The sequence below is a fragment of the Anoplopoma fimbria genome, chromosome 21, assembly GCF_027596085.1.
Source record: "Anoplopoma fimbria isolate UVic2021 breed Golden Eagle Sablefish chromosome 21, Afim_UVic_2022, whole genome shotgun sequence".
NCBI lineage: Eukaryota > Metazoa > Chordata > Actinopteri > Perciformes > Anoplopomatidae > Anoplopoma > Anoplopoma fimbria.
The window spans coordinates 14,876,432-14,898,919 of NC_072469.1; the positions used below are offsets into that span (position 1 = coordinate 14,876,432).

At 42.0% G+C, this 22,488-nt stretch overlaps 1 protein-coding gene across 2 annotated transcripts in view; it reads right to left on the minus strand.

Annotated features, from left to right (window-relative positions):
• The window catches only part of LOC129110418 (partitioning defective 3 homolog), a 325,305-nt gene that overhangs the window by 187,205 nt on the left and 115,612 nt on the right, over window positions 1–22,488 (minus strand). The window contains exons 4-5 of one of the 2 annotated variants that reach the window (XM_054622494.1): window positions 10,620–10,810; window positions 7,361–7,498 (exon numbers count right to left, since the gene is read on the minus strand). In XM_054622494.1, the coding sequence (XP_054478469.1) occupies window positions 7,361–7,498; window positions 10,620–10,810 (329 nt within the window). The remainder of the gene's footprint in view (window positions 1–7,360; window positions 7,499–10,619; window positions 10,811–22,488) is intronic. The other variant, XM_054622495.1, reaches the window with a different exon arrangement.

A 22,488-nucleotide genomic window follows, 5' to 3' on the forward strand; every position in this document is an offset into this window, starting at 1 on the left:
ATTGCTCATTTACAATCTATTTTCCCTGCTGTGGAATGAATCAACTAAATCACACCAACAGTGTGTGTGTGTGTGTGTGTGTGTGTGTGTGTGTGTGTGTGTGTGTGTGTGTGTGTGTGTGTGTGTGTGTGTGTGTGTGTGTGTGTGTGTGTGTGTGTGTGTGTGTCTCTGTTCACTCCAAAGGTAATGCGACTTCGCTCAAATCTCAGTAGGTGTCTCTACAGTCCGAGTCCTGGAACTGGCACCACCACAAGGTAGACATTTGTGACGTAAAAGGTTTTAAAGCAATTGGATGGACCGCCATGAAATTTGGTACAGAGATTCATATTGCCAAACACGTGAAAAAAGAACTTTCCTGTCATCCGGCTCAGCTGTACGTTTATATTAGTTTGAGGAACTGAGCAGAAAACAGTAGTACTTTTTATATAGAGAAAGTGGTGTTTAGCGCACAAAACGAGGCGCTTGACAAAGAAGTTGACATGCTGCAAAGTGAAAAGAGGCTCCGTGCAAGGAAATTAAGGATATTTGCAAACAGAACAAAAAAGTGGGAGAGAATGTTAAAGGACTTGGAAATTTACAAGCAGACTTGGCATCAATAAAATAGAGGAGCTGAACCTGAACAAGGAGAGAAAGAGGCCATGGGGCAGCCAAATGTCATTCTGAAAAAAGGAGCTAAATAAAGGTCTGCAAGTCCTGGAAGACAACTAGGATGTATTGAAACAAAAACAAATACCTTGCAACACAAGAAATTCACAGAAGGATGCAAAATGAAAAAGATACCATGAGACAACAAAAGCATAGAGAATTTAGATGACCAAAATAACCTGCAAGTGCTAAAAGTGTTTGAGCACAATAATTATTGAACAAAGTGGGAAAATTAGTCTATTAACTGACAAAATCAAGCCCTGAAAAAGAAAGTTTATAAGCTGAGCAAAACGTTGGGTAATAAGAAGAGGGCCGTGACAGAAATATGTGAGGACCTGAAACAACAAGTTCAGAAATCCAACAAAGTTCTGCAATAACTATTAAATACTGAAGCAGGGATATGATGAGCAAACTGAAAAGGTAGAAAGAAAACGTAGAAGATTCCACGAAAGTGATCTGCAAGAACTCAAACACAACTATAATGTTATGAGCCCATAAGATGGGTGTATGGGACAACAAAACAAGGCCCTGGAACAAGAAGTTTTGGAGCTTAACAAAAGGTTGCATGATGAATAAGTGACCATGAGGTATAATGGTGAGAATTTCATCAAGAAGTGCAAGAACTGGTGCAGAATTGGAGTCCACGTTGGCTTTGTGCTCACACACGTACACACACACACACACACACCCTTACTTATGACAAAATGACACTAAATCTGTAATGTATTGTGTGGCTTCTACACGCAGCTGGTTACTGAAACATATTAAGGTGAAAATGTATAGGCAAAATTACCTAGTTGAGATTTTAAATGAGATTTTACTCCAAAAATGGGCTCAAGGCCCAAACTTTGGGCACATTTTGCATATGTACATCCCAAAGATATTGGGAATAGTGATAATATTGATGCTCTGATATATTATTGAAAGTTGTCACGTTTCTCTCTCTCCCTGTCTTTACATTTTTTGTGATGATGATGATGATATAATGATGATTACAACCACAAATAAAAAGAATAAGTCTGAAAATAATAAAGCTCTTTCATTCTCACTTTCAGTTCACTCACTACAAGCCAGCTGAATGCTAAGGCTAACTTGGCAAGCCCACTTAGAGGTTACAGGAGGAGGTGACCAGAACTAAATGAGGCTTAACAAGCAGTGCAGGCCTTGGCTCTGGTCCGTCAGGGGTCATGAAGTTCCTGCAGGGGTTCAGTGGCGATGGCTAATTAAGAGAGGAGAGGCCATTGTGATGCTCAGGGCTACATTGTTCTCATTCAGGTCCCAGGCTGGACTGGAGTGTCAGCCATTTACACACCACTCAAAGACAAGGAAAAGTAGGGTCCACCCTTGGACTGTATATAAGAAGCGGACGTAGTCACCATGACGTCCCACATTGGTTTGTGGACTGCCGTTTTGAAGACTTGAGTTCGGCATTTTGGCAGTGTGTCATCTTGTTTTTTGGCTGCTGCCATCTTGGCAGGCAGAAGTGACACTAGAGTGTGGAGCTAACTACAACCGAACGCTGAGTAATACATTTTTAGACGTCCAAAAATGTTATAAATAACTTTCATAAGGTGAAAATACACTGTGAGAGAGTTAAAGTTGTAAGGCGAACACACAGACAACTTTCAGACATGACAATACCAGATGGACAGGTACTAACAGGAAGAGAGACTATTTCAGACAGACAGGGTTTAGGGGGTTATTGCTGTGTTTTCTCTCCGTGCTCAACTTCTCTAACATTGCCAACGGCTTGCCTCAGGATCCGCAGACTGTGTGGGCTTTGAACTAGTAAGGGAATACACAAAGTTCACTCAACGACTACTGCGCAGGTAATTAAATGATAACTTCCTTGCAGAACTGACCAACTAAAGGGTTTTAAAAGTATCCTCACTTTTTTTTTTGAGATCTCCCACTTCAGGACATATTATTTTTTGTTTGCAACTATATCCATTGTATTTTTGATGAAACAAGTTAAGCTGAAAACTACCAATAAAGTAGTCCCTTGATTCCTGTAACTGTTTTAACCATAGAAGCATGCAATAGCGCTAAGGTTGACGATTACTTGAATTATTCCTTAAAGCAAATTCTCAAAGGATTTGCTAATTTCTCACTTTGAGAAGAAAAAAAAAAAATTGATTCAAATTCATGCATTCATTCACTGTGCTTCATTTTATAGAATTTAACTGTGCAGAAATAAAGCTGCATTGTAAAACAACTGTTGGCTTCTAACTGAAGTGTGAGAGCCCAAAAAAAAGAGGTGATTTTATAGAGGAAACAGTTCACAAATGCACAATCTGTGTTTCTTTGGTTAGAAATCTTTGATGCCAGCATTTAAAAGTTGTGTCCGCACTGCTCCTCTTCTTCCGGCTTTTAAGTTGAACAAACTCATATCCTTTCAACATGTTGGCTTGATGATTTAACCGGGCACCTCGCCATTTTGGTTTCCCTTAAAACTCGCCAGACAAGGTGTCTCATTTTGACAACAAAGAGAGGCAGGCACTTCCCACAGTTAGAGGCTCGATCAAAGATGTCTGTTCAGAGCGGTTTCCACTCAGACATGATTTTGATTTTCTCTTATGTAACGCTTTAGTTTTCCTTACTCTTTTTATTTCAATTTGTTATGGGCATGATAGTTTTGATACAGATTTTCAAAGCAGCATCAGTAAGCCAACAAATAACTGATCATGGATGAATTCAGGCCATATTGAGCTAGTTATTTGGTTTGAAAAATATTCTATAAATAACACATCAAAATCAGTATTTATAAAAACCTTAGACTTTGAACTTTTTGAGTTAACTTCAAACGTCTCCGTCTCCCTCCTTGTGAGCCTTTTCGATTGGGTTAAATCCCTCTATGATTGACAGCTGGTGTCATTCCTGCCTCTGGTACAGCTCATGATAATGGCCTCCGGTCCCTCATCAAGGCTGCAGAATAATACAGTGGGGAGGCACTCAGCCAGATCCAAGTGTGTGTAAGCGTAAGTGTGTGTGTGTGTGTGTGTGTGTGTGTGTGTGTATGTGTGATGCTGAGCGGGAGGGCCCATTAGCATTCATCAGTGAGATAATAGACCAACGTTAATGTCAGCTGTTTATATAAAGAATAACTCATAAGGCCTTGGCGTATATGGGCTGAGAGAGCGGGCTCTTTTCCACGCCACATTTGTCAGGCTGTGTGTGTGTGTGTGTGTGTGTGTGTGTGTGTGTGTGTGTGTGTGTGTGTGTGTGTGTGTGTGTGTGTGTGTGTGTGTGTGTGTGTAAGGGTGGCGAGGGACTGAACGGCTGGAGCTCCCAAAGTCTCAGATGGAATTGTTTGACACTAAAGTGAATTTATTGACTGGTTAGATAAACATACTGTAAGACAAGTGAGGCGTGCTTTCCAGCTAGAGCGGAGAGACAGGCTTGTGATCAGTGTTGTATGCTGAGCATGTGCACAAAAAACAATAATAATGCACAAACCACTGCATTGTAAAGAGACACCAAACTCGTTATTGAATCCATGAAATTGTCTCGTTATCAAGATTAATCACAGATTCCAGGTTTAAAGGGGGGTTAACTTAATCAGTCACAATACTGCCTCCAACTTGACTCAAGTTATGTAATGTAGAATAAAATATTAACCGTTTCACTCACACAGCTTCAAACCCCTCATCACACCGTTGATCACGTCTGGGTGCTCGTGGTGACGACAGAATCACAGCTTGTACAGTAAATTCAACAACCGCTTTGGTATTTTAAGCATAGAAGTCAATGTGTCCTTTTAAGTCGGCCCGACTTCACATTCCTAATTTATAGCAGGGGTTGGGAAGGCCTGCTTAAATATGAATGGTTAAGTGAAGCACTTTAAGAGTGAACCAAATGGTTCCGGGCACAACGGAGCTGCTTCACCTCCATCAGCCATTAAAAGGAGAAGATTGTTTGAAAATGCTTCAAACTTAAGGTGCAGTATGAGTCAGGGAGGGTGTGTGTGGAGTTAAAAAAAGATGCTGCAGGAGCATGATGCGCACACACACACACACACACACACACACACACACACACACACACACACACACACACACACACACACACACACACACAAATGATATACAAAGTAAAGAATGCATCAATTATTTCAGAGAACAAACAGAAATTAGTTTGATGCCCTTTCTTAGTTGTCTTTGTTTTTGCTTTAATCTTTTCTCATAAAGCAGAACAATAAAGTACAGGAGAAAAAATAATCCATGATAAACAAACAACTTCTAATTGGTGTGATTTTACTAAAACCGTGGTGTGGTGTGTACGTGGTGTGTACGTAGCTGTGTGTGTGTGTGTGTGTGTGTGTGTGTGTGTGTGTGTGTGTGTGTGTGTGTGTGTGTGTGTGTGTGTGTGTACACTCATTATCTCCGCCAGCGCTTTAGCACTGATCACAATTCTTTTTAATTAACCCACGCCATGTATTTTTATCTTCCAATTTGATGCTGCTGTGCTGCCCGCCCATCAGACAGACAAAGAAGACAAAGTATCAAACAGCTACGTGTGGGAGGAATGGGCAGCGATCAGGACTCAGATACAGGGACTTAAAGAAAAGGAACAACCGGGCAACGCGGTGCCTCTTTGAAACCGTCACTGTGTCACCTCTAATGAGCGGATTTGTGTTTTGGGAATCGTCTTAAATCATACAGCTGTCAGATTACAAAGACTCAGGTAGCACCGAGAATGAGCTATCGGGTGGATGCTTAAACTGGCACTGTGGCACTCCTGCTGTTATTCATTAAATGTTTACACATTGTGCTGATGTTGGCAGGCCTCCTGCTCTGAAAAAATAATCTCATATTTCATGAGATATTCATTTATGTGTATTAACCTGGACACTTTACAGTAATCTTGGATTTAGGTATTTCATTTTAGAATGTTGCACAGTTTGTGTCTTCTATAAGCTGAGGAAACCATGGCTCAACTATTGCTAATGAAGTCAATTAATTAGACGGATACAGTTAAAATCATGTAGTGTATAGAGTCCAGATAACTAAAGTGACTTTAGGATAATAGTGTTTAATGTTATGGTAGACAAGGCATCATCAAGCAGCATCAGGCTACACTTTTAAATATTTTCTCTTTCAAACTTCAAATGAAGGATTATATCATCATATAAATGAAACATAAGATAAAAAATTGACATGCCTCCTTAAAACTTTTGTATTTAACCACTGTATTTATGTTTTTAAAGCAGGGAGCTGATTTACTGATTTGTATACTACTGTATACAAAAATCATATAAAAAGCAAATCTGTGATCTCTTTTTCTCAGTTAAAAGTTTGTGTGTTTTATGTCATGGCTAGACTTCCTATTCAAGCAATACCGCAGCAGCTATAGACAGACAAAACACACAATTCACTAAAATAGCTTCTTTTTCATAACATTGCTTTGTTCTGACAGACTGTCTAGCCAGAGACAAATACTGGAAAAGAACTCTCCAAAATGAAAATACTTTATATTTTTGCTTGGCTAGGCTGATTTCCAATAAGACAAGAGAGAGTAACCCAAACAGACCACCCAGAAACCCAAAGCAAGGTAGCCCAACATTCAGGTGAGAACCCTGGCAAGCAGAATGGATTGCAAGGAGTTTGTGATATAAGCCAACAGCAACTTGTTTGTCAGCTAGAATGTCCATCAACTCTTTTATTACTTGTGCATTGGCTTTTCTCTTCCCTCCGTATCACTGCGTTTCACACTCTTTATTTGCTCTTTCACTCGAAGGCGGGATCTATTAAACACCTCCTACATAGGTCAGAGCAGGTAGCTGAGGCAGAGACTGGCAGAGACCGACACACAAGCTGGGAGACCTCCTCTTCACGTCGAGCTCGGCGTGTCCGACACCTCCCAAGGTCATTTCTGCTCTCCCGGCAGAGAGCCTTTGTCACTTTTAATAACTTTTAAAAGGAACATTTTTCCTCTCCTCTGACAGGCCGGCGAGTAGCTGGACCAGTCGCAGAGTGAGACAATCACAAAGTGCCGACAGAGCGGGGAGGTGTGAAGTGAAGAGACAAGCCTGCAGTGACTAACAATGTGTGCTGTTACTTTATGAAAAGTAGCGCCACATGGAACAGAAGTATGAAGTCTGATGTCAGTCACCGATTCTGTTTCAAGTTGGCTTGGGCAGCGAGCAACCACCTCGCTGTTATCTGTCACTACTGTGCGTACATTTGCTGTAACATGTCGGGGTATGATGCTTGATGACACAATGCGGCCAAAGAACTAAATCTACTACTTCTACTTATGGTGCTCTGGATTTATGTCTTAGCCAAATGACATATGTTATATGTTACTGTCACAGTGGGAAATATTATTAGGTCAACAGGGCTGCCAAATGGGCGTCAAAACTATTATTATATGCATATAATAACACCTGCCAGGAATGTTGTGGCAGTATGTACAATCCAATTTTTCTCTTCAGATTGTAAGACCACAACTCCGAGTGTTTTGCCAAGTACTGAACCAATACCAGTGTTTTCTTTCTCCTAAATGTCAATTCTGTGTACCTCACCGTGTGGAACTCATGATCATTTCTATGTAATGTAACATGAGGCCAGGGATTGCTGTGACTCTAAAAACATGACTGAATGCATGTAAACTGTATTTAATGTGGATGTGGACATGCGAACGCCTGCTTATGTTTTTCCATCTTGATATCATAATAAATCACACTATACTTTGGTATTAGGTTCCACCTCCATACCTGTTCCTGTCTGTCCAGCCATTGGTCCACCATTGGATGGTGGGCACTAAGAGACGATCGAGTCATTTCTCTCTGGAACTGAGTGGTCCAGCCACTTGTATCACGAGGAAGACTCCGATAGGCATGTCCTCCTCTACCCTGAAGAGGAACAGGAGGAGACGGAGAGCTTAACAATGCTGCATAATCATCACATGTTGTCTGCGTTTGGACAGACAGTTTTGTGGGTCGGGGATATCTATTGCTGCTGGATGATAGACATCTTGTGGTGGAGGTCGGTTAGTTTATCTTGGACCTGTGCCACAGACGAGCACTGTGTTTTTCATTCTGGTCTCACTCCTTTCAACCCTCACCCCTTACCCTTCCCCACCACTAAACCTGAGCCGCTGCTTAGAGGCCTATTACAATAAGAAAGCCACAGCTAAGCTCTTCCATTAAACCTTCCAAAATAATACTGCCACGGTAATATGGAACACCGGCAGACTTCAGCAAACTTATTACAATGGCCACGAGCACAGAAAACACACTAAATTACATTCCAGACATGCTAGCCTCGGCATTGAAATATCGTCAATTGAAGGTCACGTTGCTGTTTGAATAAAGATGAAAGCAAATTAATATTAAAACACACAGTGGAGACAACGATTCACCAAGGCACACAAACAGAATGTGAATGATTAAAGGTCTGATGAGTTATGAAACAGCCGCTAAAGAGCGAGACGGGCAGAAACAGAAGTTTGGCTTTCTTTAATGAGACATCAAACAACGGAAGGGCACAGACAAAAGTTATAAAAGAAAGTCTCCCAAGTGGCATGTCGCAGAATGAGAGGGAGGATGACGGGCAGCCCAAAGGATGAACAAAGGCAAATGAAAACAAGTTATGTTCGGGCGAGGGATGAAAAAGCAGCAAACAATGCAAGGAAAGGAAAGAGTGAAAGAGAGAGAACAGGGGAGAGATCTGTATCCCCTGCATGCTAATAAGCCATGTGTGTTTTAGTACAGTTGAATGTGGCGTGACGGGGCCTGAGGAAGCACAGCAGACAGGACTATAAAACTAAGCCGGACACGTGGGCTCTACTGAGACGGCCCCTGATAGCCATCGTGGCCTCGGAACCCGACATGCAACACAGCGCGACAAAATGATCCCTTTCCAAAAACTTTAACGACACAGATCGTAAAATGCGGAGAAACCAAGATACCAGAGAGGTAGCAGTAAATCAACCAGGTCCATATCTACTACCTAATCCCTTTATTTAACTATGCTAAGCGTGGAGAACTCAGAGCATGAAGTATTGTAAAGCCACTGGGAGACGTGATGAGTTTACAGTGCTAGCTGGTGACTGAGGACTCCCGTTGACTTGTATTAGGAAGACTTAGCAGAACCGGGCCCAACTCGGCCATAACTGAACTCACGGGGAATTGAACAGAACATGGCTGGCTGTAGTGTGTAAAGGAAACTCCCACAGACAATCGGGAGACAATATAGTGTATGGCTTGCATCCAAACTCTCTTCTGGCAATACTAATCACTGATGTATGGCTCCCTTTGAGAACAAGGTTTGGGCCAAGACATAAATATATTGCTGTGAGTTGCTGCTGACTAATACATTCAACATCTGTTGTTGATTGTCTCAAAATGGACTAAAATAGACTGTGTATATATATATATATATATATATATATATATATATATATATATATATATATATACGTGTGTGTGTTTGTGTTTGAAAAAGAGATGCTGAGCTGAATAAAAAGGAAAGCCTCCCAGTGCTAGCTCATTACTTTTTAAACCAGCCACCACAGGAAGATTACTTAAATTGATCTAATTCAAATCACCTGCTACAGAACATTCAGTCAAGCTTTATTTATATTTAAATCTACACACTGTGCAAAATGAATTGTTTCCATTATGTGAATTGCATTCAATCAAATAATAATTAAGGATGTTTGAAATCATGCAGTCTTTTAAAGCGGCCTTTTGGAGTAATCCATTCAAAACAGGAATCACCTTTTACATGTGATCTGCGGTGTAATGTCAGTTGTTATATGTTGTTATATGATGTGCTAATGTGCTATCGTTTGTTTATAATCTAAAGTTAAATCCTGTTGATGTAAATGCTGTAACTCAATCCCTGCTTATCCCACATTACAAAGCTACCAAACAGCAATATCCTGCAGAGGGCACACAAGTGGAGTGGAAGCCCCGGAGCACAAAAGAGTCACAGAGAGCTATTCATGTTCCTGCTCTGTCGCTTTTATATATATTTATTATTTTTTATTTTTTTGCAGAGCACAGGCTCAAACTGACAAACAAATATTTGAACATATTTGCTCGTTGTAAAATGGGCCAGAAAAAGAAGCCAACCTGACAAAATGAAAGGCCTAATAACCATTTCCCCCCTTTTTGTCTGTGCCCTCTGCTGGGGAGTGTGCCATTACACTGTTGAGGCTTTGACAACTTAAGTGTCTTTAAATAGGATTATTAGACAATGCTTCCAGACACACTAATCACGTGGAGGTTTGCTGTGTCACGTTCCGAGCACTCAATCGTCTCCCTTTTTTTAACCTTCCTGTTTCATCAGGAACGCATCTCCCTCTCAGCAAGAAGTAAAGGTCTGGCAGCACCACGTGGGGGCAGTCATTTTGAGAAGTTAATTGGCTTCCCTTCCCTTTCAGAATCGGCGGGGGGGATGTACCTGAGCTACACCTTTTCTTTAGGATTTATAATCAGAGGTTTAAAAACCTTCAGAAAGGTGAATTTGGAATAAAGGGAAAGTGTTTAACCATCTCTGCTCTTCTTCTTTTTTTTTTTAAAGACAACAAGGGGTGTTGTCAGTAGGAGCTAGTTTCAGTTGAAGACTATCAATGCCTCTGCTGGATATCTGCAAGCAGGGCAGCACAGGGTTACTTCTTTGATTTGGGTGCAGGGGAGAGACGGAATAAAAATGAGGGAAGTTGAAAACAGAGAGACTGCCGGAGGTTGCAGGTTTTCAGAGCACATATCTCTGACATTATAATTGATGCAGCTCCAGTATATCTGCAGCACTGTGGAAAAATAACTTCTGGGCGAGATGCTGTTTGAATCAGTAGTGATGTAATACAGAAGTAATGTAACCATGTTTTTTGAAAGTTCTGGTGAGTTTTTACACCTTGTTAGATTCTCGTTAACCTTCAAGACATAAATGGTAAGTAGTATTTTTGAGGTATAGCAGTGAAAAAGTCAAGCTTATCACCGATTTTAAACCAGATTTGTATGTTACCTTTTCTTCCAGTCTGCCGATGCCGATGCCGGCACTTGCGTTTGGTTTGGGGTTGTGCTTTTGGGAGCCAGCAGTTGTGGACCAGCGAGTTGGGTTCTTTCTGGACGGTTCTTCTGGATTGACCGGGACTTCGCCTGGAGGAAGGCCGGCGAGGGAGGGATCACTACTACGACGTACATGGAGAGGCATGTCTGTGGAGGGGAAGGTGGAGCACAAGGAGGTTTTAATGAAAAGATAGGGGACACGGTGAGAAAAAGAGAGTTACAGCAACATTAAACCTACGTTATTCGCGTAATGAGCAGATCACTTTCCAACTCTGTGTTCTAACTGTGGCACATTTCTTCTGTCTGGTAACCATAGAACCCTACAGTACCTCCTTGATTTCACTATATGTCCACTGAGACATGGGAAGTGGTGATTATAAATAGGTTTCTTTCCATAGAAGGTCTATTCAGCCCAAAGGGAAACATTGTAGAACTATATGGGAGGCTTGGCTTGGCTTCGGTCCTGCAATAGTGACATAAATATACTGTAGATATATAGTTTTCTGTGGGAACTTACACAGCTTTAAACAAATGTAAATATCAGAGAAAATGATGTACCCCTTGCTCGGCCTAGCCACCCTAAAAACAACAATTACAACCGTAATTGCAGCAAAATTGCTCATATATCATGATCCGACTCTCAAGATAAGGGTCATTTTACACACCGCACTAATGACTGAAGCTGATTCTGGAAAGTTTCCCGGGATTGACACCGGGTCTCCAACCAAAATTACCCCAGCCATCAAACCGCTAGAAGAAACTGCACAGGAAACACTGGTCCATGTTACAGCAGCCACATTGACCGAACTGCAACTTAAACTTGATGTAAAGTTCACGTGTTTGATCAGAGCTGCCAGAACAAGTAGAAGGAATGAAGTGTGCTCCGCACTTCACACTCCAAATGAAACATTCAGGGAGAAATCTGCTGATGTCTGTTAAACTGTAAGTATATCCGTGAGCTGTGCTATGAATCATCTGGATTTTCCCGAAAGGCCATATGGATTTGTTTATGACGCTCTAGCAGCCTGCGCGTTGCACCCATGATTATGCAAATAGTTGGGTAACCACCTGTCATCCATCGGCGGATCATGGCAGCAAGCATATGCCGGTGCTAAGCTTCCATCTGATACACCAGAGACATGTCTTAGCGGCGGGAGCGACGCATTTAAATCACGGCTTACGCTGTGCCGCAACTCGTGCGTATTTAATGCTGTGACAAGACTGGGGAGACTTGAATGGGACTATAATCGTTTGTTGCTCCCGCCTGCAGGGTATCAGGGAATGAAGGCAGTATAATTATGTGACTGAATCCTAAAAATGAAGGTGTGATCAACAACGTGTTTGTCAGTCGCCTTTATCCTCCAGACAGAAAAATCACACCCTTGCTTACGATATTTTGTCAAACACAAATCTTTTCAAGAAACATCTCTCTTGACCTTCTCCCATGTCCTTCACCTGTACTTGCTCTGATACGCTCACCTGATAAAACATCCATTCTACCTCTCTCCTTCCTTACTATTTATTTCACTTCCACTGTGAAATCCTCCTCTACCTGATAATAAGGTGGTCTGTCATGTTCTCACCAACACTTTGCTTGAAGGTTGTTGGTCGACTCATTGAGAGTCTTTCTGGTTCTTCACTCGCCTGTACGCTGTGGTTACTGGGATTTTCAAGGTATTTTATTTGTTTGAACTACAACTGTCAGTCGGGGCGGCTGTGGCGTAGTGGAGAGCAAGGTAGTTCTCCATTCATCGGTGGTTCAATACCCGGCTTCGGCAGTCGATGTGTCCTTGGGCAAGACACTTAACCCCAAGTTGCTCCCGAAGGCTTGCCATCGGTGTGGACTGGATGTTGTATGAATGTTAGTTAGAGTCTGATGGTGGCACCTTGCATGGTAGCCTGTCATCAGTGTGTGAATGGGTGAATGATATGTAATATACTACTGATTGTAAGTCGCTTTGGATAAAAGCGTCTGCTAAATGACTGTAATGTAATGTAATGTCATTAACCTGACTTGTAGCAGTCTATATAGTTTAAGTACAATGGTGCTTCAGCATACAATGAAGGTATACAATGAAGGTGACTGTTTAAGGTTGTTTTTTATGTTTATGTGGCTAAGTATCCTGGTAATCACATCCATATTAGACAAGTCAGCTTCTCACAATGTTCAGTGGATCAGGAGGAGTTTCAGTGCCCTTTATGGAGCAGGATGAAGAGTTTGTTTCCAGTTAGAGATGTACAATTCCTTTTGATTTATATTAAATTTACTGTAACAACGATCTTAAACTAACCCTAACCAACTGTTTTACCTGCCTAAACCTAGCCGTACCTTAACCATAATTCCCTTGCCATAGCCAATATATTTCCCTCCCCTTAACCATACTGTGATGCAGAAAGCATTGGATGTGGAGGCACGCATTGCTGCGTGCTTGGCTGACATCTCGAAGTGGATGGCGACACACCACCTGAAGCTCAACCTGGACAAAACCGAGCTACTGTTCCTTGCCCGCACCGAGACCTGTCCATCACCATTGATGATGCCGTGGTGACGCCAACTCGGACTGTGAGGAATCTGGGTGTGACCCTGGACGACCAACTGTCGTTCTCAGCAAACATTGCTTCGGTCACACGCTCCTGCAGATTCCTCCTCTACAACATCAGGAGGTTTCGCCCCTTCCTCACTGAGGAGACGGCGCAGGTGCTCATCCAGGCTCTGGTCATCTCCCGCCTGGACTACTGCAACTCACTACTTGCCGGAGCCCCGGCGTCGGCCATCAGACCTCTGGAGCTTGTCCAGAAAGCTGCAGCACGTCTGGTGTTCAATTGCCCCAAGTTCTCCCACACAACTTCCCTTCTCCGTTCTCTACACTGGCTCCCTGTAAGAGCTCGCATCCAGTTTAAGACTCTGGTGCTAGCCTACAGGGCAGTGAAAGGAACAGCTCCTTCCTATCTCCAGGCCATGGTCAAGCCCTACACCCCCGCCCGACCACTTCGCTCCGCTGCCTCGGGGCGATTGGTTGCCCCGTCGCTCAGTTGACCCTGAGCCTTCCTCGTAGCACTTATTGCATTCGTATTAGTTTGTTGCACTTATTGCATTCGTATCAGTTCGCTGCACTTATTGTATTCGTATTCGTTTATTGCACTTATCCTATTCGTAGTAGTTTGTAGCACTTATTGTATTCGTATTAGTCTGTTGCAATTATTGTTTTCGTAGTAATTTGCTTCTGCACTATACTTTTGCTCTGGTTTATGCTTTTAGATGCTTGTTTAAGAAAGGAGATGCACTTATGACTTCTGGTGACTAGTAGTTCTCTTGAATACCTATGTTGAATACACTTCCTGTAAGTCGCTTTGGATAAAAGCGTCTGCTAAATGACTGTAATGTAATGTGATGTAATGTGAAAATGTTGTCAGGGAGCAATGGAGCAATTGCTGAAATAACTGCTGCTGTCATTCTTCTTGGGGATACAGTCTGTGTGACAGGGTTGGACACTCCACAGTTCCTTCACTTCATTTTACAGTAGTTTAATGGTGACTAAACCACATTTGACATTATTATTAATGCTAAATATTGCTTATCATTAAATTTCATCTGTATGCTATAAAAACCCTTCTTATTGTTGCCAACTTTACTGCTGGGTTTGACAACCTTTCAGTCTCACTTCCAAAATTCCCAGTTTGGCTGATGCCAGTGCAGAAACATTTGCACCGTTATCCTGTTTGAGTCAGAAGGAGCTCTTGTCACAGTGTGTCCCCCCCCCCTCTTCCCACTGTGAGCAGAGGGATTTCTTATGCATATGATGTGATGACATCTGGAAACTTCTAGGAACTTTCTCTGCAACCAAAAAGTGGAGTTGGGATTAACTACTTTTTCTAAGCAACTTGAGTTAATAAAACTCTATTTCTCATGAGGGAATCATTGCTGCAAGTTCTCATACAGTAACAGGTAGCTTGTAAAGCTTCCTGTCACACTTTCAAAGTAGCTTTTACAACACTCTGTTAAAAGTTTGATCTTCCTCCTAACCAAACTACTCTGCTGCCATAGACAATGCCAGCAAAGCTCACCAGAAGCTCTTAATATATTCTGCATTACTCTGTTACAAATGTGTTTCATTTATTTTGGCCCCTTGTCTTTAGGATTCCTCAAAGGAGGTTGGAAATCGAGTAAAGAGAGCACAGCTAGCAGCCAGACGGCCAGTCACTGTGCGTTTACTCTTAAATTAGGTTGAAGATTCAATAATGGCATTTAATAGACTTTGCCCCCTCTCGGTAACGGCTGGTTCACATCCAGTTCAGGGCTCTAATGACGTTCACCTCAGACAGCAGGGGTAATTAACGTCCTGTATTATCCTACATGACAGGCTTGGAGATGACACACTCAAACAGAGAGACAGCGAGTGAGAGGGAGAGCCATAGAGAAAGGGGGAAACTGAGAGATAAAAAAGGAATTAAATGACACAAAGTCAGAGGTAAAATAAACGCAGATTTTCGCAGATTGTTTAAATCTTAAAATTTCAACTCTCCATAATGTGTTTTCTACCTCAAGGCTCAGCTCTTACTGGATGTTTATCTTGGTATTTTGAAGACATGGCAGCATCACTCTCGCTTTACGCAACCTGATTGTTCCCAGATGCTAACAGACTACATGTCCATTGTGAGGGGACTAATAATTCTATTTGTATCATTCAAAACCATGCTTATGCAGTACCGGACAATAACACCAAATAAGTGAATTAAATAAAAATGCAGCAGATGAAGCTTAAACATTAACAAAAGGATCATATTCCATTATAGTGAGGTCTTGTCTTTAATAAAATCCTCAAAGACTGACATATGATAAATAAGAGAGCCGTTAAGAAGTGTGTGTGCTTGTTTCTGTTTAGAAAGGTCACAATATGAAGATTCCCTCCCCTCCCTGTTCTCCCTGACCAATTTTCCTCTACTTAATTTGTGATGGGATTATCCCGGCAGTCCGAAGGGTTTGGTTGGTCCCACGTTTAATAACAAGCGCTGCCAATTCAGACCGAGCCCGCCATCGATCCAGGCTGCAGAGGGAGCGCGGCTGTTGGGGGAGGGGGTTGGCTAATAAAACGAGGCCCTAATCCAGCCCCTGTAGTGAGGGATTATGGCCAGGGCGCAGGGTCATAGAGATGTACACAAACCAGAACTCACCACAGGGAGAGGTCACACTCTCCAGGGGCTATTACCTCGTATTGCTTTGTCCTTTATTTATCTTTCACTCTCACCTTGTTTGGGGGAGAAATATATTAGTTGGAATAAATCACTGTGGATAAAAGCACTGCTATATACACACAGCGCTAAAGTCAATATTAAAGTCCTTTAGTTTGAAGAATCTGTACACAACTCGTTTCTGGACCCACTACAGTGTTGGCATAGCTACTGGTTTTTACTGGTTTCTGCTGTAAAGCGCCTGAGGAGCAACTTGGGCTTCAGAGTCCTGCTCAAGGACACTTTAACATGGGGAGAAGAGGAGTTATTGCAATACCTATAGAACATTTGGAAAAAGAAAACAAAATCAAATAAAAATGCTATCAATCAAAAATCATCTTAACCTTTGGTTAGGTGCATTGTTTTTCTTCTTTTTTGGCAAATGTGTTACATTCAAAACACAAACGTAGGGAAGTAGGGACAGAGTGGGTAACCATCACCATACAAAACTGTGATTTACACAATATCTATATCATAAGTGTACTATTAAAGTATTATATTTGATACCAATATATCTTGACACCCCTAACAGTATGTGGCTTCTCCATTGGTAATAAGCTCCTGACATGAGCCAACATAAAAATAAAGCCATAAATGATTGGCTGGGAACCAGGTTAATAACAATATACTATGTTTTGGGATTTTCAGGATATTTCACTGTTCTTCCAAATGGTATCTTTGGCATCTTATAACACCACCGAAAGCAAGACAGCATTTCAGTTTTTGCAACAAATAAGGCATAATAAGAATAAATGATAATGTATATATATAACAATGTCTTGCCATGTCAAAACCATGAAAGAGCCTATTTTAGGTGTTCCACATATTAAATGAAACATTATTTAAGATGTTGGCTCTGTTTTGCCAAACATTTATTCGGAAACACAGAGACACAGAGAGAATGTGTGTCGGTCCAATCAGGAACAGGGAGGGTTTCTGTTGTTGTAAGAGATAACTGTCAATCATCTATTGTCCACTTCATCTTAAAGCTGCAATTATAACCAACATCATATGCCCTCTTCACTGGCAAAAAGAACCAGCATTATGAAAATACAACCATGAATAAATTGCTATAGCAACATAATTGCAACCAGCAACAGAAGAGGTTTATGGTTTATGGAACTAACAATCAAGAGGGAAATGAAACATGATTCAGTGCTTTAGACCAAATATTTACTGGGAAGAATTTATTTCACATCCTGTGTGTTTTATACCCTCTGAACTGGTATAAGCTGGTTGGCTGAGGTGAATCTGCATAGAGAGAACCTCGACAACATTATCTGAATTTTTAAATAAGTTGCTTGGTGTTTACTTGTCCGCTGATAAACTCACTCCATTTAAAAACTCTACTTTTTACACAGTCATCTCTCTAGTGGGTCATAAACAACACCGAGCTGCAGTACGGCGACATCTACCTCACTACACTTTCCCACTTTTCCCTCAAGTGGCTCTAATAACGCAGCAAAATCAACTTCCAACTTGGTGGCGAAGGAGATGGGGGTCAGCCCTAATGTATTAGCTGTGGAAGTTTCCAATCACTGAGAGTAAAGGGAGAGGGTCCTTTACTGTACCTGGAGAGGAAGGAGTGGCCCTTCCTCCTGAATGGCTGCCAAGGTACTGGAGCTAATGACTCAGCATACTGATAAGGTTACAGAGAGGACACGCCGAGAATGGACTGTGTATGTGTGTTTGTTCTCTCGTATTTCTATTTTTATGATGACCAAATCACCTCACAGAGACATAAAGATGTGCCAACACCTGTAAGGACATTCCTCACTAATAACAAGGATTATGTTATTATACATTTTTGTTATTCTTATTATTATAATATATATAATATATATAATAATATATATATTATAATAATAACAAAAAATGCTTGATATATTTAGCACATCATGGTTTTTATTATTATGACCATTATATCACGATCAATATTATTATTATTATTATTATTATTATTATTATTATTTGAACAAAAAAAAGTCTTGATTTAATCTGGCATATTCGGAAGAAGTTTTTTTTTTTCATATAATGCCAAGAAGATGGTTATGAACTGGTTTCTGGTTAGCCAACTTGACTTTATATACAAGCACAGAGGAATCATGTATTTCTTAACATTTTATGTGTTGAATTAGTGTCCAGCACTGAAATAATCAAACCAGGCCAGGTGGAAACTCTAACACATTCCACACTGTTAAAAGAATATCTGGATTTAGAGTCAGTTCCAATGGATTAAAGAAAGAGCTTTTTTTTAGACTTTCTATCTTTGTCCTGACATTTAACAACCACACAAGGAGATATCTGCTGTATGGGTATGCTAATCCCTCCTCGATGCAAAAAACCCTCAATAATGAAGAATTCAGTGTTGCCGTGACTCTTGCTTTTCATTTACTGGAACATCGTTTGCTCCAATATCACTGATTCCAGTGACACCTGCCGTTCCTTCACTTATGTCACTTATAACTTTCGAGCCTGGTGCTGCAGCAGGTCTTTGTCATCAGCTGTCAAATGAAAAACACCTGCTATTGCACACACTCTTTGGGGTGTGTTGTCACAAAAGGCAGTGAAACATCCCTTTGTTTTCCTATGTGTCTCCATATGGATTTACCCTTTAATCAGAATATGAGAGCTTGGTTCAGGAAAAGAAGGAACGTCACAGATGCTATAATGCATCCACAAAGGCTATTTTCCTGCAGAGTGAGAGGTTATGGAATAAATAAAGCAGGTCTTCACTCGTATTTAAATACAAAGTTGGAATATAGGCAGTTTCGGCCGAGCAGGGATGAAGGCTGTCTGGTGGGCGAACTGGGTGTTCTCCTCTAGAGGCCCTCTGGCCCTGGCGTACGCTGAGTCCATGCTTTCACAGCGAACTGATTTAAATATAAATGCCAAGCAACCGTGGCTTCATGAAATGTCTAAAAGCTGTTTTTTTTTCCTGGGCTACTTTGAATACCTCAAGCCTGGGCCAGTTCAATGTTTGAATAAATTATGGCACTGAGCCATTTTAACTCTCTTCTCCAACCACTGACTACATATTGATGTCCCTTGTGTGCGACGAAAGGGGATTTCCACTGAATACAGCCTGACCTGAATCATCCACGGGGGAACAAAAAATTCCATTTTTGAGGGGGCAGTAGAGACAGTTTTCAGTGGTGGGAACCAGGACTGCGCAGAAGAACATGAAAAATGTAGACGTACTAAGATAGCACGCCGGTCAACCGAAAGGCCAGACGGGGTCGAGAGCACCACTCGGAGTGCTTCTGTGGAGTGTTTAGCAAACTGTAATCTGATGCAACGTCTGATGCAACGTCAGGAGGCAAACTTTGAATAAACATCAACTGTTGACCTTTACCAAGAGCAAAAGATGAAATCCTATAGATGGATGGATGGAAAAGCACTTTAAAGCCAAGGGGCAGTTATGAAAACAAAAACCCTACTTGGCTTTAGAGTTAAGTGCCCAACAATCTATGCATTGCGTGTGTGTGTGCGTGTGTATGTGTGTGTGTGTGTGTGTGTGTGTGTGTGTGTGTGTGTGTGTGTGTGAATGTGAATGTGTGTGTGTGTGTGTGTGTGTGTGTGTGTGTGTGTGTGTGTGTGTGTGTGTGTGTGTGTGTGTGTGTGTGTGTGTGTGTGTGTGTTATCACTTGACTGTTAGCGTAGCCTCTGTAGGAGAGCATCTCCACTTCTTTGGATGGTTGATAGAACTAATATATCGCTGTGCCAATACTCTATGTCGAGGTCATCTCTTCAAAATGAGCAGTTTAAGACCGAGCCTCTGCAGTTATAGCGATCTCTTCAATGTACTTCTGCTTGGAATGGACTCACAATGGCACTGGTGATGTGGTCCAATCTATAACATTACATTAGCGTTCAATTGGATTATTTTATAAGTAAATAGGGATGTCAACATGTATCCTGGAAGTTCTACTCAGTTCAGAATAAGTCCCCCCACAATGACAAACTGTGTGTCAATCGCATTTGTTTAGGTTTTTGGTACGATGTCCCATCACAGCCCCTAAGTAAAATCACTAGAGAGCGGCATTCATACAGGGTTGCTGAGATAACTGTCCTGTTTTCACTTTGAGCAAGAAATAGAGAGAGACAGAGACCGATTCTCTTCCGCTGACAGAAAGACAATACAGACTATTTACTGGAGAGAACAGGGAGAGGATGTCAGACTCCCTACAGTCCTCAGAGATGAGGCCTCCAGCAGCAGACACCTAGACACTTCCACAACACAAATACGTATGTGTATGTGTGTGTGTGTGTGTGTGTGTGTGTGTGTGTGTGTGTGTGTGTGTGTGTGTGTGTGTGTGTGTGTGTTACTAGCAGACTGTTTCCCCAGACAATGAAGATCTCAGAGAGGAAGGAGGACTGGAGTTCACTCCCCAAATCAAACCTGACTCATCTAGGTCGAGGCTCTACTCATGCTGAAACCCCAGAGAGTACCCCCGCCAGTGTGTTTATGTGTTTGCATGTGCGCACAAATGAATGAGTGCAAACACATGCGCGTGAGCACATTCATGCCTTCGTGTGTACATGTCTCCTAAGTCTTTACGTAACTCTGCTACCTGCCACCTGCAAAAGTTCTCTGACGACTCTGCAATCGTCGGCCTCATCTCCGCCGGTGATGAGAGGGAATACAGAGAACTGAACCAGGACTTCATAGGATGGTGCCGGCGGAACCGCCTCCAGATCAACTCTGGTAAAACCAAAGAGCTGGTGGTGGACTTCCGCCGGGGAAAACACTGTCCTCCGGAACCAGTGAACATCCAGGGACAGGACATTGAGATTGTGCAATCTTATAAGTACCTGGGTGTTCACTTGAACAATAAACTGGACTGGACTAATCATTCAAATGCACTTTACAAAAAGGGTCAGAGCAGACTCTATCTGCTGAGGAGACTAAGGTCCTTTGGAGTGCAGGGAGCACTCCTGAAGACCTTTTTTAACTCTGTGGTGGCATCAGCCATTTTTTATGCTGTGGTCTGCTGGAGCAGCAGCATCTCAGCAGCAGACAAGAAGAGACTCAACAAGCTTGTCAGGAGGGCCAGCAGTGTGCTGGGGTGTCCACTGGATACGGTGGAGGTGGTGGGAGACAGGAGGATGATGGCCAAGCTGTCATCCCTGATGAACAACACCTCTCACCCCATGCAGGACACCCTGGCAGCTCTGTGCAGCTCCTTCAGCCACCGGCTGCTTCACCCCCGGTGTGTGAAGGAGAGGTACCGCAGGTCCTTCCTTCCTGCTGCTGTCAGGCTGCACAACCAGCTCTGCTCCCAGCAGACCACATGACAATAATAACATGACAATAAAAACCTGTGCAATACATACACATTACACTGTGCAATAATAGTTAAAATAGTTTTTTTTCTGTCTGTAAATATAATATTTCAGTTATTGTTGATTTTCTACTGTTTTTTATTGCTTATTTAAATACTTGTTTTTTTATTTCATTTTCATTTTTTTCTTGTCTTTCTTTACTATGTCTCTTGTGTGCACTTTACCCTATGCTGCTGTAAGCCTGCAAATTTCCCCGCTGCGGGACTAATAAAGGATTATCTTATCTTATCTTATCTTATCTTATCTTAATTTCTCTGGGCTGTTGAACAGTTAATGAACGTCGGGGATAAGGTGATCGTGCTTGGTCTCTGGGCCAGGGCAACCTCCTGTTCTGTAAAGTGAAGCCAATGCATAAATGTATTAAGCTGCATTATTTCTACTGGCCAACAGGGGGCGACTCCTCTCGTTGCAAAAAGAACTCAGATTGTATGGAGGTCTACGAGAAAACAACCCTACTTCTAACTTGATTTGTTACCTCAGTAAACATTGTAAACATGATATTTTGGTCTTAATCTCTAGTTTTAAGTCTTCTTCAGTACAGCATGATGTTCATTTAGTAAATGATGGTCCCATTTAAAGTAAAATAGACCATGAAGTAGGGCATGCTTTAGGGTGGGCTACCTTGTGATTGACAGGTCTCTACCACTACCAGAGCCGTACACAGGGTCTCTACCTCACTCCTCTGAAGACCAAATATGGTCACTTCCGTTCACTGGTTGCAAAAAACCAAGATGTCGACATCCAATTTGCCAAACTTGAGGTTTAAAAACAGCAGTCCACAAATGATGGGGTGATGTCATGATGATTATGTCCACTTTATATATACAGTTTTTTGAGTATATATTAGCATTATTCCCCAAAAAAAATTTGTAAAAGTTTTTTTGCTATATCATAGAGCCATATCCATTCCCTGAAAATAAAACAATGGAATCAGCAGCCCCATTATGATGCCCCAACTCGATCCTGACTTAGACCAGACTCCCCTCCACACCCAGGCCCTCAAGGAGTTGCTAATCAACAAACCAAACATCCCTCAGTGGGACCAGAAACAGGTCTGCAGCAGCACCTTCCGTGTAAACACCATTTTGTGTGTTTCTCCATTAAGGCCGGTCCGGAGGTACAGGCTCTCGGAGAAAAGGGGCCATAAATCTCACTCAGCCTGATATGTGGCCAAGTCGCTTACGATTAAAAACACCGCTCTGAAAATGTCATGAGCCAGCCAGGAGTGAGGGAAGCTGGAGGCGCGGCCA